Here is a 14,670-nt window from a genome sequence, read left to right on the forward strand (position 1 = left end):
TGCAGGGGGTGGGAATGGAAAGGGAGGCAAAATCCCAGTGGGTTTTTATTTTTTTAAAAAGGGGTTTTTTAAAAAGCCTCTGGAGGACAAATGGAATTTTCTGTCAGGTAAAGCCCTGGTAGCTGGGAGCAGCTGCAGAGCGCTGCAATCCTGGGCAGATTTCAGACTACTGACCCAACAATCCTGCCTGCTCTTCCCAAAAAGAATAAAAAAACAAATGTGGAAGGTCAGGGCATGGTCCCAGCTGGCCCAGCCCCTCGTTCCTGCACAGGGTGGGGGTCTGGCCTCAGCCTGGGATCAAATCAGGTTCACAGGGAAATTACAGAATTTTGGATGCAGAACTTACCCTGCCGAGGGGGAGGACTCTGGATGACTCCAAGGAAACCTTAAATTGCTGCAGGGTTGCCTGGGCTTTAGGAAGGGTTTGTCAGCTCTCCCTCCCGTGGGTGTCTGAGTGTTTTTTGGGGGGTTTGATGTTATCAAGGCTGTTTGTTTGTGCAGGAGGAAGTGGAGTGGTGGCACAGCTGAGGGAGAGGTTTGGGGCTGCAGGAAGGGCAGGAGGGGGAGGTTTTGCACAAACAGCACGTGAGAAAGAAAACAAAGCAAACTTTTCTTTCACCCCCCTTAAAGAGAAGCAAAACCAGCCTCCTCTGGCTCTGCACAAGTTGAAAAGAAGATTAAATCCATGTCTATAAAAACATTGCTTCCTGCATATCAATTTTTATCACTTTAAATAAGGAAGGAACTGAATTTGAGGCCTGGATTTATCCATGGCCCTGCAGGAAGAGGCTCTTGGTGCATCATTTCTGCAGGGTGAGACCTTCTCATTCTCCCTGTCCTGGGTGGTGGCTCAGGTCACTGCCAGGGCTCTCTTTGATTTTTAAAGGAATTTTCTCCATCACATGAGCTCTGCTCTGGCCTTTCCACACAAATTCCTTAAAATCCACCTTCTGATGAAGAAAATTTTCCATATCTGAGCAAGGGCCTCGATACCATCTAGAAATCTTTATCCACGAAAACATTTTCCAGCTGAACAAAAAGCCTGCAGTACATCAAAGCCATTCAGCACAACATCAAGCAGGAATATTTAAGTAATTCCTCATTTGCTGGCACAAGGAAACAATTCCTCCAAGGAAAGAGGCCACAGAAGGTATTTGCAAGGAAGCCTTTGGAGAGGGATGTCAGGTCCTCTCTTTCCCAGTCCCCTCTCCAATGCTGTCTGGTATTCCCAACACCAAACCTGTTCAAGGTTTATGGACAGCTTTTGTAAAAATCTAGGAATTTCTTTAGAGGAAAAGGTTTCTGGCTTTGGATAGGGCCAAGTGAAGCTTCTTGTGCCACAGGGGGGCTGCAGAGTTATGGCTGCAGGGAACCAGCCCTGTCCACCTGGAGACAGTGGTTTGCACCTCAAATCCATGTTCTCTCCCTTAATACCATCCTAAATCTGTGTTCTATCCCTCAATACCATCCCAAATCCATATTCTATCCCTCAATACCATCCCAAATCCATATTCTATCCCTCAATACCACCCCAAATCCATATTCTATCCCTCAACACCATCCCAAATCCATGCTCTCTCCCTCAATACCATCCCAAATCCACATTCTCCCCCTCAATACCATCCCAAATCCACACTCTCTCCCTCACACCATCCCAAATCCACACTCTCTCCCTCACACCATCCCAAATCCACACTCTCCCCCTCAATACCATCCCAAATCCACACTCTCTCCCTCACACCATCCCAAATCCACATTCTCCCCCTCAATACCATCCTAAATCCACATTCTCCCCCTCAATACCATCCCAAATCCACATTCTCCCCCTCAATACCATCCCAAATCCACACTCTCTCCCTCAACACACGTCTGGCTGACGTAGCTGAGATTTCTTATGGCAGAGGGTGAGATCCCAAATCCCTGAGTGCCAGGGCACAGATGGTCTTTAAGAACAAATTCTTTTCTCCAGCAGCTGGAATTGCACAGAGTCCCCCACGTCACTTTCTGTGTCTCCCCCCGGCAGAGCTCAGAGCCCGTGAGCAGCCACGTGTCCTGTAAAGCTCCCTGGCTTTATTCTGCTCAGGAATCAGAACCAAAACCCTTTCTCCAGGAAAAAAGGACACTGAAGTGTCCATGCCAGGCCAGAAAAGCGATTAAAATTGGGAAAGGTCATTAGCTCACTCCCAAGAGTCCAAGCCAGGGGTGCTCTTCACACACCAGTGCACTTCCCAGCTGTCCTGAATGACTTGGGATCCATCATCTCCCCACTGCAAACCTCCAGCATCTCCCAAGCCCTGCACATCCCTGATCCTGGGAGTGCAGCAAGGACTCACCTATTTCCCCTTCCACTCCAGACAGGTCACATCAAACACAAAACCCCCAGAGAGCTCCACCCTCCTTCCCACACGGTTCCTGCCTCCAGGGACGGATGGGAAGCTCATCCCCACCTTGGGATGTGTGGAGAAGCCCCAGAGACCAGCAGGAGGTGCAGATTCCTGCAGTTTGTGTCCCCATCAGGATGGTGTGAGGAGAGAGCTTGTCCACTTGGACAACTTGTAACTGAACTCTTGTCAGTTTTTCTCCACAGTTCAGTCCCTCTGGAGCCTCCCAACATATTTCTCATTGCACTTGGATTACAGACTTATTTTGCCTCCAAGGAGGCAGCTCTGGCCCTTCACTGATGCTCACATTTCAGAAACATTCCCAATGTGCAGCCCTTCTGCATTCTGCTTGGAGAAACATTCCTGCATCCTTCCAAAGCTCAGTTCCAGCCCAGTAGTGAGAGTTGCTAACATAGAAGTTGTTGTTTTGTTTAATATTAAATATAGCCCATTTTGTTAACATGTTTCAGCTTCCAAGACTGAGAGATCACAGGCAAGAGCTGTCCCAGGAAAAGCCTCTTGGGATGAATCCCCTCCCAAACATTTTAACGATGAACAGAAGCAAAGGAATTTATCTGACATGATCTATAATAAGATTTCAATATAACATTCAGCCTACAGCATTTCTAAATATGGCCAAAGATCCCTGGAGTTATTTGGCATTATTTCATCTTCCAAGGATTTTCTTTCACTTATTCTGCTGTGTTTGCATACGTGGGATTCCACATCCGTCACGGAGCGAGCCCGGCTGGGCCATCCCTGACTTAAAACAGGTCTCAATCCAAGGTTGGCAGGTGCAGAATTTGTGAAATTATTATTTTTTTATTTATTTATTAAAAAAAGATCTTTTGACACCTGCTCAAAACTTGGAGATACAGGAAAAATTTCACTTTCTTAAATCAAGGGTTGAAGGAATCTTGGAACCTTCCAACCCTGGATCACTGGGCTCCTCACATCCATGCCCTGCTCCTACCAATGAGCTGGGCTCATTCCCTTCCAATCCCTTCCTTCTCCCAGCACACACCTCTACATCCATTGGGACATTTGAGGTAAAGAACCATCGGTCTTCTCAAAGCTCAGCAAATCAGAACACCTCACCACAGACTGGCACTCTCATTCCTCTTCCCGAACAGCAAACAAATGCCCAGGGGAAGGAAAAATGGAAAAAAATTCTTCCCTGTGAGAGTGGTGAGGCCCTGGCACAGGTTGGATGTGTCCAAGGCCAGGTTGGACAGGGCTTGGAGCAACCTGGTCTATGGATGGTTGCTCCATGGCAGGGGTTGGAATGGGATGAGCTTTAAGGTCCTTCCAACCCAAACCCTTCCACGACGACTCTGCCCTCACCTCACCTTGGAACAGAAGGTTCCTGGAGACACCTCCAGGAATTCCAGTGTCCTTAGGAGCAGGAGCTGCAGCAGGAGCAAAGCCCACCCCAGAAGGGACACTCACCATGACAGTGCAGTCCTCGGAGCCGCTGGCGATGACCTGGTCATTGTGGGGACACCAATCGATGTCCAGCACCGGCCCCGTGTGGCCACACACTGTGGGGTAGGACTTGTCAATCCTGCCTGTCTGGAGGGAAGAAGAAGAAAGAGAGCTGTGATATCCTGAAGGAAGGTGCTCCCCAACCCTCTGTTTGCTTTTTCATATCCACAGTTCCATGAGATTTGAACTCGTGGGCCAGCAGAGGAACAGACCAGCTCCTCTCCAGCATCAATGAGCTGGAGACTCCCCATGGAGCACAGGAAAGGGTTCAGAGATCCAGCACAGCAGGGCTGTGATCCCAAATCTCAGCACCTGCTGCCACACCATCCCTTTTTCCACCCCAACTTTCTGGGAAGAGCAAAGCTCTGGTTTCATCTGCTTCCCAATGGAGATGGCTGAAGACAACCAAGCTAAAAATGTCATCAGAGGGCATTGCTGGTCACTGAATTGACCAGGTCTGCTTGGTTTCTTAAAACAGAAGGATCTTGCTTGGATGGGATGATTTTAGGATGCAGTTGAGCAGAGGAAAATATTGTTTTGAAGAATAAAAGCTGCCAAAATGGACTGTGGCAGCCACACCTGCCTCTCCATGGCCAGAGGACCGAGGCCACCAATGCCAAGCTCCCTACAGGGATAACATTCCCAAGAAAATGAGCTCATGAGCCACTTAAACCTGAACTGGCACAAATCCAGTGATGCTGAAACACCAATTCTGCCCCTGGACCTACATTTTGCTGAGGAGCCCTGAAGCACCTGATGCCACAAAGAAGGAAAAGGAAAATCACTCTCATCATCCTTCTCTCTCTTGGCCACAAGGGAAGCAATATTTACAATACTGAAGATGCACAGCAGCAACAGCAGGGTGAGGAGGAAACTCCTCCACTTCCACAGCCACAGCCCTGGTCCTGCTCCATGGGGTTTTGTTTCCAGGGAATGACCTTTTCATGATGAGTGATGGGAGAAGAGACACAGCAGGGAGAGGTCTGGGATGGGGTCGTCTTCTTTTGTGTTTAAACATGCAGAAGAAATGGTTGGAATTTCACTTGTGCCATTGGATGGGAACATTCCCCAACCTTGGAGGTGACATTCCTTAATTTATGCCTCCCACCCTGCTTCATGTGGGAGGCTGCTCCTATTCAAGGCTGATAACCAGAATAATGCTGGACATTGGCTTTAGAGGATGACTGACCTGGAGCCCTCCACAAACAGCAAAACAAGATATTGACCCCAAAAAATCCCACTAGCTCCTAAAAGGCCAAATTTAGGCTTCAAAAGTAAAAAAAGACTCGGTGATTCAGCTGCTTTTGGAATTATTAAAAGGGGAAGAGCTGTAGATGAAAAGCCATAAACCTGCCATTCAAAAATTAAAGCCTGTGTAATCCCTCTTGGATGCCATAATGTGAAATAGGATTTAAAAAATTAATACACCCAACTGCCATGTAGAATTCATCCATTTTAATTTACCCAATTAAAAGGAGAACCATGCAGAGCACATGAACTGCAGAAGGAACATGACAGGCCACAGACAAATACAGGCCTGAACCAAAAAGGAAAAATAGGAATAATAATGCAAAATGTCAGGGACTGCCTGTTCTGGCTCCCTGGCAGGAATCAGTGGGATACTCCAGGAGGAGCTCCTGGTAACTATTTCCAGGCTGCACAAGCACTTGTCAGGTCAGTTTTGGGCTTTTACAGTCATTTATTACTGTGGGGAGGCAAAAAAAAAAAAAATAATTCAGCAATTTAAACCCCAAACTTCACCTTTCAGTTTTGATCACAATGAACCTGCACAGCCTGAGCAAGAGCAGCCAAGAGCCTGTGACAGCAGGGACACCCAGGAGCTGCTTCCCACCACCTGTGATGGAGCTTGGCTCTTAAACCAGGATCCTGCTCTTCCATAAGGAGCAGAGCTTCCAGAATCATGGAAGGGGTTGGGCTGGAAGCACCTCAAATATCATCCAGTCCCTGGCATGGGACACCTTCCACCATCCCAGGCTGCTCCAAGCCCCATCCAACCTGGCCTTGGGCACTGCCAGGGATCCAGGGGCAGTCACAGTTTCTCTGGGGAATCTGAGCCAGGGCCTCACCATAGTCCTTCATAGTCAGCAATTTCTTCCCAGAATCCCATCTAAATCTACCCTCTTTTATCTTAAAGGCATTCCCCCATGTCCTGTCACTCCATCCTTTATCCCAAGTCCTCCTCCAGCTCTCCTGGAGCCCCTTTAGGCACTGGAAAGGGCTCTGAGGTGTCCCTGGAGCCTTCTCTTCTCCAGGTGAACACCCCCAGCTCCCCCAGCCTGGCTCAGAGCATCTCCATGGCCTCCTCTGGACTCTTTCCAAGAGTTTCACATCCTTCCCGTTCGGGACTCCAAAGCTGCTGCAGGTGGGGTCTCACCTGAGCAGGGCAGAGGGACAGAATTCCCTGTGCATCACCTACAGACACCCTCTGTCCCTGCCTGCACCAGGAGAGTGACACCAAACGCTGTTTCCAACAGGGAACAGACAGGGAAAACAGGGAAAGGAGATGTTATTTAGCAGCAGTGGGGGAGAGGCAGCAACCTCAAGCTTGTTTATGCACAAAGAATTATCAAACCAAGGAAGAGAGGACAAAGCAGAGCAGATGTCCCACACAGCAGCTCCCTGGGATCTGGCAGAGGAAGACAATCCCAGGGAGATAAAGAGCCCAGGGGCATCAACATCTTCACTTGGGCATGAGAGGAGAGACTCTGCTGCTCACCAGGAATCATCCCAGAATCATTCAGGCTGGGAATAATCCCAGAATCATTCAGGCTGGGAATAATCCCAGAATCATTCAGGCTGGGAATAATCCCAGCATCATTCAGGTTGGGAATAATCCTAGCATCATTTAGGTTGGGAATAATCCCAGAATCATTCAGGCTGGGAATAAACCCAGAATCATTCAGGCTGGGAATAATCCCAGAATCATTCAGGTTGGAAAGACCCCCCAGATCATCCAACCTGTGAGCAATCCCCACCTTGTCACCCACAGTGCCACGTCCGGCCCTTCCTTGGCCGCCTCTGGAGATGCACAAAAATGAGCAGCAAAGATCAAAACGAGACTAAATAAGGACATCAAAGTGCTGCAGGAGGCCCCAGCAGGGCGAGCACGAGCCCCAACCCATGGAGAGAAGCTCCTGCCTTGTGGTCAGAGGCACCAAACGGTCTCTGCAGGGCAGAGGAAACCACGGTGTCTTCCTGAGCACCCGAGAGCTCAGCGCCGCATCCGCCTCTCGTCACCAGCACCTCCAGCAGGGACCCTGCCACCCCCTCAGGGGACAGCACAGGACAGCACAGGACAGCACCATGCCAGGACTGAGCCATGAGCAGCTTGGGACTCAGGGCTGTGGTTTTACCACCTCTCAGCATCGCTTTGGCCAATTCCATCCAGCAGGTTCCTCCTCCCGGAGATTCCTCCATCAGATTCAGCCCCCTGGAGGAGGGAGCCCCAATTCCCAGCATTGCACCGTGCTCAGAAAAATCAGTGTTTTAAGGGATTTGCCAAAAGGGAAAGCTGCAGTAGGGTTATAAAAAACCCACCAGGCTGCAAAATCACCAATCCCATGGTTTTCAACACAATTCCTCTGCAAGCAGGACACCACGAGGTTTGGCAGCTGGGTGTGTTTCCATGCTACCCTAATGCTCCCAGGTTTGGGGATTTATTTATTTATTTGGAAAATGTAATCTTATAATTAGGAGAGGATTTAAAATAAATCTCAAGTGCTGATACACAGATTAAAATTAACTTCAAGAAATTCAATCCTCCTCATAATCCACCGGGGTTGTGGTTTGACAACAAAAGTTATCCCTGATAACTTTTGAAATCTGGAGTTGTATTTTATAAAATGATGCAATTTGAGGATTTTTTTATAAAGTTGGTGTTGTCTGAATACACACTCAATATGCAGGTGTTTCAGCAAGGGGAAAATTTTGCCTTATTAAATAAATTTTAGTTATTAAAATTAAATTTTAATGTATTTCATGTATTCCAGATAAAAAAAAAAAAAAGAAGTTAAATCATCAGAAATATTAAACCCAGACCAGAAAAAAAGTGAGAGATGAGAAGAAAAAAATATGATTAAATCCAAAAGGGATGGATAAGCAACATAAGAAAACTGTTCCTAAAAGTGGGAGTTTTATGAATTAATTTGAGTGTCTTGTGATCGTTTCTCTGCCAGAAAAGGGCATTTGGTGGCAGGAAACAGCTCATGGATTATGGTAAAAATATCAGGGAGAACAGCTGCTTCCCCAGCCCATGGCTGTGCTCCTTGAAATCTCCATTTCAATTAGGGAAGTGGCATCGAGTTGCACAAGCCAAAGCAGCTCCCCCCCCTCACCCTGCACAAGTTTGAGGAAGGAAATCAGGTCACAACTGCAAAGTTTGAAACCCCAACCAACTGCACCTTTTGTCTGCTAGAGAAAATGCTCCTCTTTTCTTTAGATTGTGGATTTTCCTCAAAAAAAAAAAAACTCCTGAATTTCATCCAGGGAACTTCTGAGCACTGAGCCTCCATCTCTGGCTGCAGCAGCTGGGCCTGGAGGAGGCAACTGGGAGAGAACTGGGCTGAAATGGAAATTCCTGCCCATGCCCAGCAGCCATCAGCCACCTCACAGCCCAGTCCTGGCATCCTGAACTAATCTGGAAGATTAGCAAGTGTTATTCCCTAGAGATCCACTGGAAAGTCAGGCAATAAGAGGCCACTGTGCTCTCCAAGAATCCCCCAGCAGTGCTCCTGTTGTCACTTTGGCAGCTGCAGGGCTGTGACACTGGATGTTGGGGAAAATTTCCACACTGGAAGGGTGGGCAAGCATGGAAGAGGCTCCCCAGGGAAGTGGGAGAGTCACCATCCCTGGAAATGTTAAAACACAAGCAGCTGGGGCACTTTGTGATGTGGTTCACTTGCTCAAAGGTGGGGCTTGATGAGCTTGGAGGGATTTTCCAACCTCAAGGATTCCATGATTATGTGATTCTATCCCAGGCTGACACAGAATGGACACATGCTGGCTTTAAATAGTTAAAAAAAAACCCAAAAAACCCAACACAAACAGCCCTCACAACCAACCCAACCTGCAAAATCCCATCTCTAGGAGCTGGGAGTGCAGCACAGCTCCAGCATTCCCATGGATATCTGTCCCATAAATGACATTACAATTAAAAAGAGACAGAGTCAGTGCTTTTTTCCCCCTCTCTAAAATATGATTTCCAAAGCAGTTCATCCCCCTGCCCCTTCCCAACTGCAGGAAAGCCAATGGGTATTCCCAGAAGCTGAGGGCTCTGGATAAAGTGGAAAAATCCTGCTGCTGATTTAGAGGATGAGCATCCAGCCAGAGAGAGCAGAGTTGCTGGGCAAGGATCCACAGGGATCCACAGGGATCATCTCCACGAGCTGGGAACAGATAATCCAGAGCTCCACCAAGTAAAACTTCCATTTTTATTACTGGACAAAACCTTATAATTGCAGAGATATTTGTGCAAACCTCTGGCTGTAAGACAGGGGTGGAATTTGCTGCTTTTTTTCCCTGGAGGAATGAGATCCATTAGCCCCTCTGCTGCCCTCTCTTCCCTACTGCATTAGAACCTGATGATCCATTGGAATCAAGCTGACAGTGATAAATATAAACTTCTTTTTACAGAGAAAAATCCAAGGTGAAATAAAAGGACAAAATCCATCACACTCCCCCTAAAATGGCAGGAAAGGCTCAATAAACCCATCACAGCAAAAACCTCCTGATTTTATTCTACACACAGTTCAGAAAAGGATGATTTTCTTTCCCCAAAATCCTTCCTGGTGGAAAAGGAATTGGGAAGAGCTGCTTAACAGCTCTCATATGCCATGGATGAACACCAAGGCCTGTCACTTGCAGAACAACATATTCCTTGGAGAAGATCATTCCCGAGGTGTGCACGCCCCCACCCACATGCTAATTGCCTCTGAGGGCACCATCTGATCCCAGATCCTGCTGTGAAGGGGGTGCAGGAAGGGATCAGGAAAATGGAAAAATCTAATAAAAGCTATCTCCAAAAGGGACTGAATAAACCTCTGGTAAAGGCCTTATGTAACACAACTCGTGGCTGAATGGATCTTTCTGCATGAACTCAAACAAAAAGGAACATTTGCAGCAGGTTTTTCTGTGCAGATAAAAACTGCAAAGAGTTTTTGAGGAGGGGAAAAAAGAAATTTTTCTCCAGTTCTGCTGGAGCACACAGCCGGCATCAGAACCAACCCCTGAACCCAGGTGTTTCCAAGTCATCCTGCCCAACATGCCAGGAAACCCAGAGAATTTTTATCTGGTACCTTCCCTGTGTACCCAGAGCTTTCCCTGGGATAAGCGTCAGAGAAAACCAACTCTACAACCAGAGCCCAGAACAAGCAGTGAAGTTTCCAGCTCCTTCCCTGGTGAGCAGAATTAACGCTGATTACCCTGGCTCTTATCACCTCCACAACCCTGACCGGGAGGAATTACAGCTTTTCCAAACTATGTGGCTCATTCCAACAGAGGCCAACCCCCCCAGACCGAGCAACCTGTGGGAATCAGATTGTCTGATGCTCAGCAGCTCCTGCCGGAGCATGGGAATGGCGAGTTCCTGGCAAAGCCCCTGCACATGTGCGTGCAAGAAAACAGGAAGTTCAGACAAAGCATTTCCACAGGCAGCAAAGCCGGCTCGGCCACGCCGGCTGCGGCTGCTCCGGGAGCTGCGGGGATGGAAAGAGGATGCAGGGAGGAAAGAGGATGCAGCCCCTGCGTCCCCCATTGGCGCGGGGGGACGGAGAGACCCTCGGCAGCACGGGGGAGCTGGGGACGCGGCGGGGACGTGGGTGACAGGGGTGAATTGGCGCACACAGACGCGTTAATTCCCGCAAACGGGTTAATGAATCCCCGCGCGCACTCGGGTTAATGAATTCCCGCGCACTCGGGTTAATGAATTCCCGCGCGCGCACACGGGTTAAATCCCGCGCCCACGGGTTAATCCATTCCCGCGCACACGGGTTAATGAATCCCCGCACACACGGGTTAATCCATTCCCGCACACACACGGGTTAATCCATTCCCGCACACAGACACACGGATTAATCCACTCCCGCACACAAGGGTTAATCCATTCCCGCGCACACGGGTTAATGAATCCCCGCACACACGGGTTAATCCACTCCCGCACACACGGGTTAATCCATTCCCGCGCACACACGGGTTAATTCCCGCGCACACACAAGGGTTAATCCATTCCCGCGCACACACACACACACGGGTTAATCCATTCCCGCACACACACACACGGGTTAATTCCCGCGCACACACACAAGGGTTAATCCATTCCCGCGCACACGGGTTAATTCCCGCGCACACACGGGTTAATCCACTCCCGCACACACACACACGGGTTAATCCATTCCCGCACACACACACACGGGTTAATTCCCGCGCACACACACAAGGGTTAATCCATTCCCGCGCACACGGGTTAATTCCCGCGCACTTGCCGCGCCGCGCCCCCGCCCCCGCCAATCAGCGCGGCGGCCGCGAGCGCTGCCATGACCATATAAGGTAAAAAGCCGCGGCCGCCGCAGTGCCGCTGCGGCGAGCGCGGGTGCGCGCGCGCGGAGGGGCGGGGCTTGCGGCGAGGGGCGGGGCCTCCCCTCCCGCCGGGGTCCGCTCCCCCCTCCCGAGCACATGGAGCGGGGAGCGGGGTCCCGGGGGGCTCATCCCGCCCCAAAAACACCCCCGGAGCTCCCGCTCAGCGCCGGCAGGGAGCTGGGAGCCACCAGCCCGGCAGCGACAAACCCCGGCCGTAACAACACCCTGTAATGTCACTGAGAATTGGCAAGGAAAGCACATTAAAATGAGTAAAATCGCCCCTTTTCTGTGCTCACCCTGCACCAAGGGTCAGCCACGTCCCAGGTAATTCCCAGTGAGCCGCAAAGCGCTGGGTTCGAGCAGCCACGATGTCGTTATGGGACTTTTCCCCTGCAGAAATGCAGCAAGTGTATTTTTATGGCTCAATTTTAAAATCGGTCCAATCCCATGGTTTAAAATTGCCTTTTTTTTTTTTTTGACTATAACAACAAAGATTTTGCTGCGGGGAGCTTAATAAGTATCTGTGCTAAACAGGCTCAAAGAGAAATCCAAATGTTATTTAGGGTGTTGAAGGAACTAAAGGAACAATTTCATCAGCCCAGGCTATAAAAATAAATGCGGAACACAGGAACTGGTTAGAGCAGAGCCAGCAAAGCACTGCATTGCAAAAGAACGTGTCAGGCTGGGGGTGAGGGCCACAGCTCCTCCAGCTTCCCATGGAACCTCCTCAGATGTGGATATTAATGCCTGTGGAAGGCAGGAATGGAGCTGAGGGCACCAAGGCAGTGATAAATAAGAGGGTGGGAGGAAGAACAGAATAGATGAGAACATAATGCCAAAGATGGCACTTAAAAATGCAAAAGGACACTCAGAAATAACAGGAATTTCTGCCAGGGACTGGGAAAACACAGAATCATGGAATCATTACTGTTGGAAAAGCCCTCTGAGACCACTGAGTCCAACTGTTCCCCCAGCACTGCCAAGGCCATCGTGTCCCCAAGTGCCACATCCACACAGCTTTTAAATCTCTCCAGGGATGGGGACTCCATCACTGCTCAGGGCAGCCTGTTCCAGTGCCTGACAACCCTTTCCATGAAGAAATTTTCCACAATATCCAATCTAAACCTCCCTTTGCACAGCTTGAGGCCGTTCCCTCTGGATCTGTCCCTGTTCCCTGGGATCAGAGCCTGACCCCCTCCTGTCAGGGAGTTGTGGAGAACCAGAGGGTCCCCCCTGAGCCTCCTTTCTTCCAGGCTGAGCCCCCAGTCTCCCTCATCAGATTTGTGCTCCAAACATTGGGATTTAAGAGAGGAAAAGAGGGATGCACATCCCCAGCTGTCAACATCTGTGCTGTGATGCAGCCGAACCAGGAATTCCTAATCCAGGGCAGTGCCACCAAGTGCCACCACGCATGGTCCAGGCAGGAGGAGGACACGTGGCCTGAGGATGAGCCCTAAGCAGGGAAGGGCTGCTCATCAGAGCAGCAACCTGAGCTATTTTGGGAGGTTGGGGTTTGGCTTTGCTGAACGCGATGGAGACATCGCTGCCTCCGCTCTGCCCTGGCCGGGAGGGAAGTTGTGCTCAATCCTGGGCACTAATTCTGTGTTCCACAGGGCAGATCTGGAAGTGGAGCTGGGAACTGATGACAGACTGAGGACAACTTAACCACAGGCTTAAGAGAGGAGTTTGAGTGTCACAGAGAAAAGGATGTTGCAAAAAAAGTCTTTTGATCACAAGAATTTGCTGGTTAAGCATTACAGAAAGAGATGAGAAGAATCTCCTCTAGAGGATGGATGTGACTTTTCCATGCAGGACCAGGGGCAACAGGAATGCCCTTCTTGGAACCAGGTCATTCCTTTGCATCCCTCCAATGTGGGGCTGCAAGGAGCAATTTGGCTCAGGTGTATTCCTGAATTAAATCTGCAAGGAGCAGTTGGGCTCAGATAGTTCCTGAATGAATTCAGCAAGGAGCAGCTGGATTCAGATAGTTCCTGGTTTAAGTCTCAAGGAGAAGCTGGGCTCAGGTGGTTCCTGCTTCAACTCTGCAAGGAGCAGGTGGGCTCAGGTGGTTCCTGGTTTAAATCTGTAAGGAGCCATTTGATTCAGGTGGTTCAAAAAAAAGCTGAATCCCTGACAGTAGAAAAACCAGACTTGATCATAAAAAGGCTTCTAAAACACGATTCTACGTGGAAAGTTCTGCCAGAATCAGCTCAGATGAGTCAAGCAAACAGCTTGTTTGTTGTGTTTAACGTACAGAAAGCATCAGACTGATTACAGACATTAAACACATTCCTACATGGCACCACTGAGCACCCGCTGTCACCACAGCCTTCATTATCCCCAAAGAAACGCTGGGGTGACAGCACAGCCGAGCAGGGAACTCCAGAAACATTCCAGCAGCTCTTACCTTGTGCAGAGGCAGCACCAGGAAGGCTCCCCCGCCGCTGGCATCCACGATGATGGCCACGAAGCGGGGGTTGACGGCGCAGAAGGAGCTGTCCCAGGTGACGCGGGACACGCGGATGTCGTCGTAGCACTGGTCGTTCTTCACCGCCTGGCCAAAGACGTGCCGGAATTTGCTCTGTCGTACCACCCGCCTCATGGTGTCTGCAAAAGGAGAGGGTCAGTTCCAGGGAAAGGGATGTCCTGCTTGTCCAGGAGATTCCTGGACAGGGATCAGCGCTGGATGTTCTCAGCAGCTCCGCGGCCGCGCTTTTGGCGATGCAGAAACAGAGATTCGCTCGCTGTTCGTGGGATGGTTTGGGTTGGGAGAATCCCAGATTGGCTGGGGTGGGAAGGGATCTCTGGAGATTCCCCCTGCCACAGCAGGGTCACCCAGAGCAGGTGACACAGGAATGCATCCAGGTGGGTTTGGGATTTCTCCAGACAGGGAGACTCCACACCCTCCCTGGGCAGTTCCAGTGCTCGGCCACCCTCCATGGGAAGAGGTTCTTCCTCATGTTGAGGTGGAATTCCACATGGTTTAGTTTATGGCCATTGCTCCTCATTCTGTTGTTGGGCACTGCTTGAAAGAGTCTGGCACTGTCCTCTTGGCACCAAAGACCCTAAAATTTATCCCATTCCACCCCCTGCCATGGGCAGGGACACTCTCCACCATCCCAGGTTGTTCCAAGCCCCATCCAACCTGGCCTTGGACACCTCCACCGTAAGACCTGCCAAATTCTCAGCCAGCTTTGCCTTTTCCTTCTTT

General features: G+C 49.8%; 1 protein-coding gene across 1 annotated transcript in view; it reads right to left on the reverse strand.

Annotated features, from left to right (window-relative positions):
* The window catches only part of CORO1C (coronin 1C), a 39,986-nt gene that overhangs the window by 9,236 nt on the left and 16,080 nt on the right, over positions 1-14,670 (reverse strand). The window contains exons 2-3 of the mRNA XM_036392970.2: positions 13,867-14,066; positions 3,831-3,953 (exon numbers count right to left, since the gene is read on the reverse strand). Of these exons, the coding sequence (XP_036248863.1) occupies positions 3,831-3,953; positions 13,867-14,061 (318 nt within the window). The 5' untranslated portion in view covers positions 14,062-14,066. The remainder of the gene's footprint in view (positions 1-3,830; positions 3,954-13,866; positions 14,067-14,670) is intronic.

The sequence above is a fragment of the Molothrus ater genome, chromosome 18 (assembly GCF_012460135.2).
Source record: "Molothrus ater isolate BHLD 08-10-18 breed brown headed cowbird chromosome 18, BPBGC_Mater_1.1, whole genome shotgun sequence".
Lineage (NCBI taxonomy): Eukaryota > Metazoa > Chordata > Aves > Passeriformes > Icteridae > Molothrus > Molothrus ater.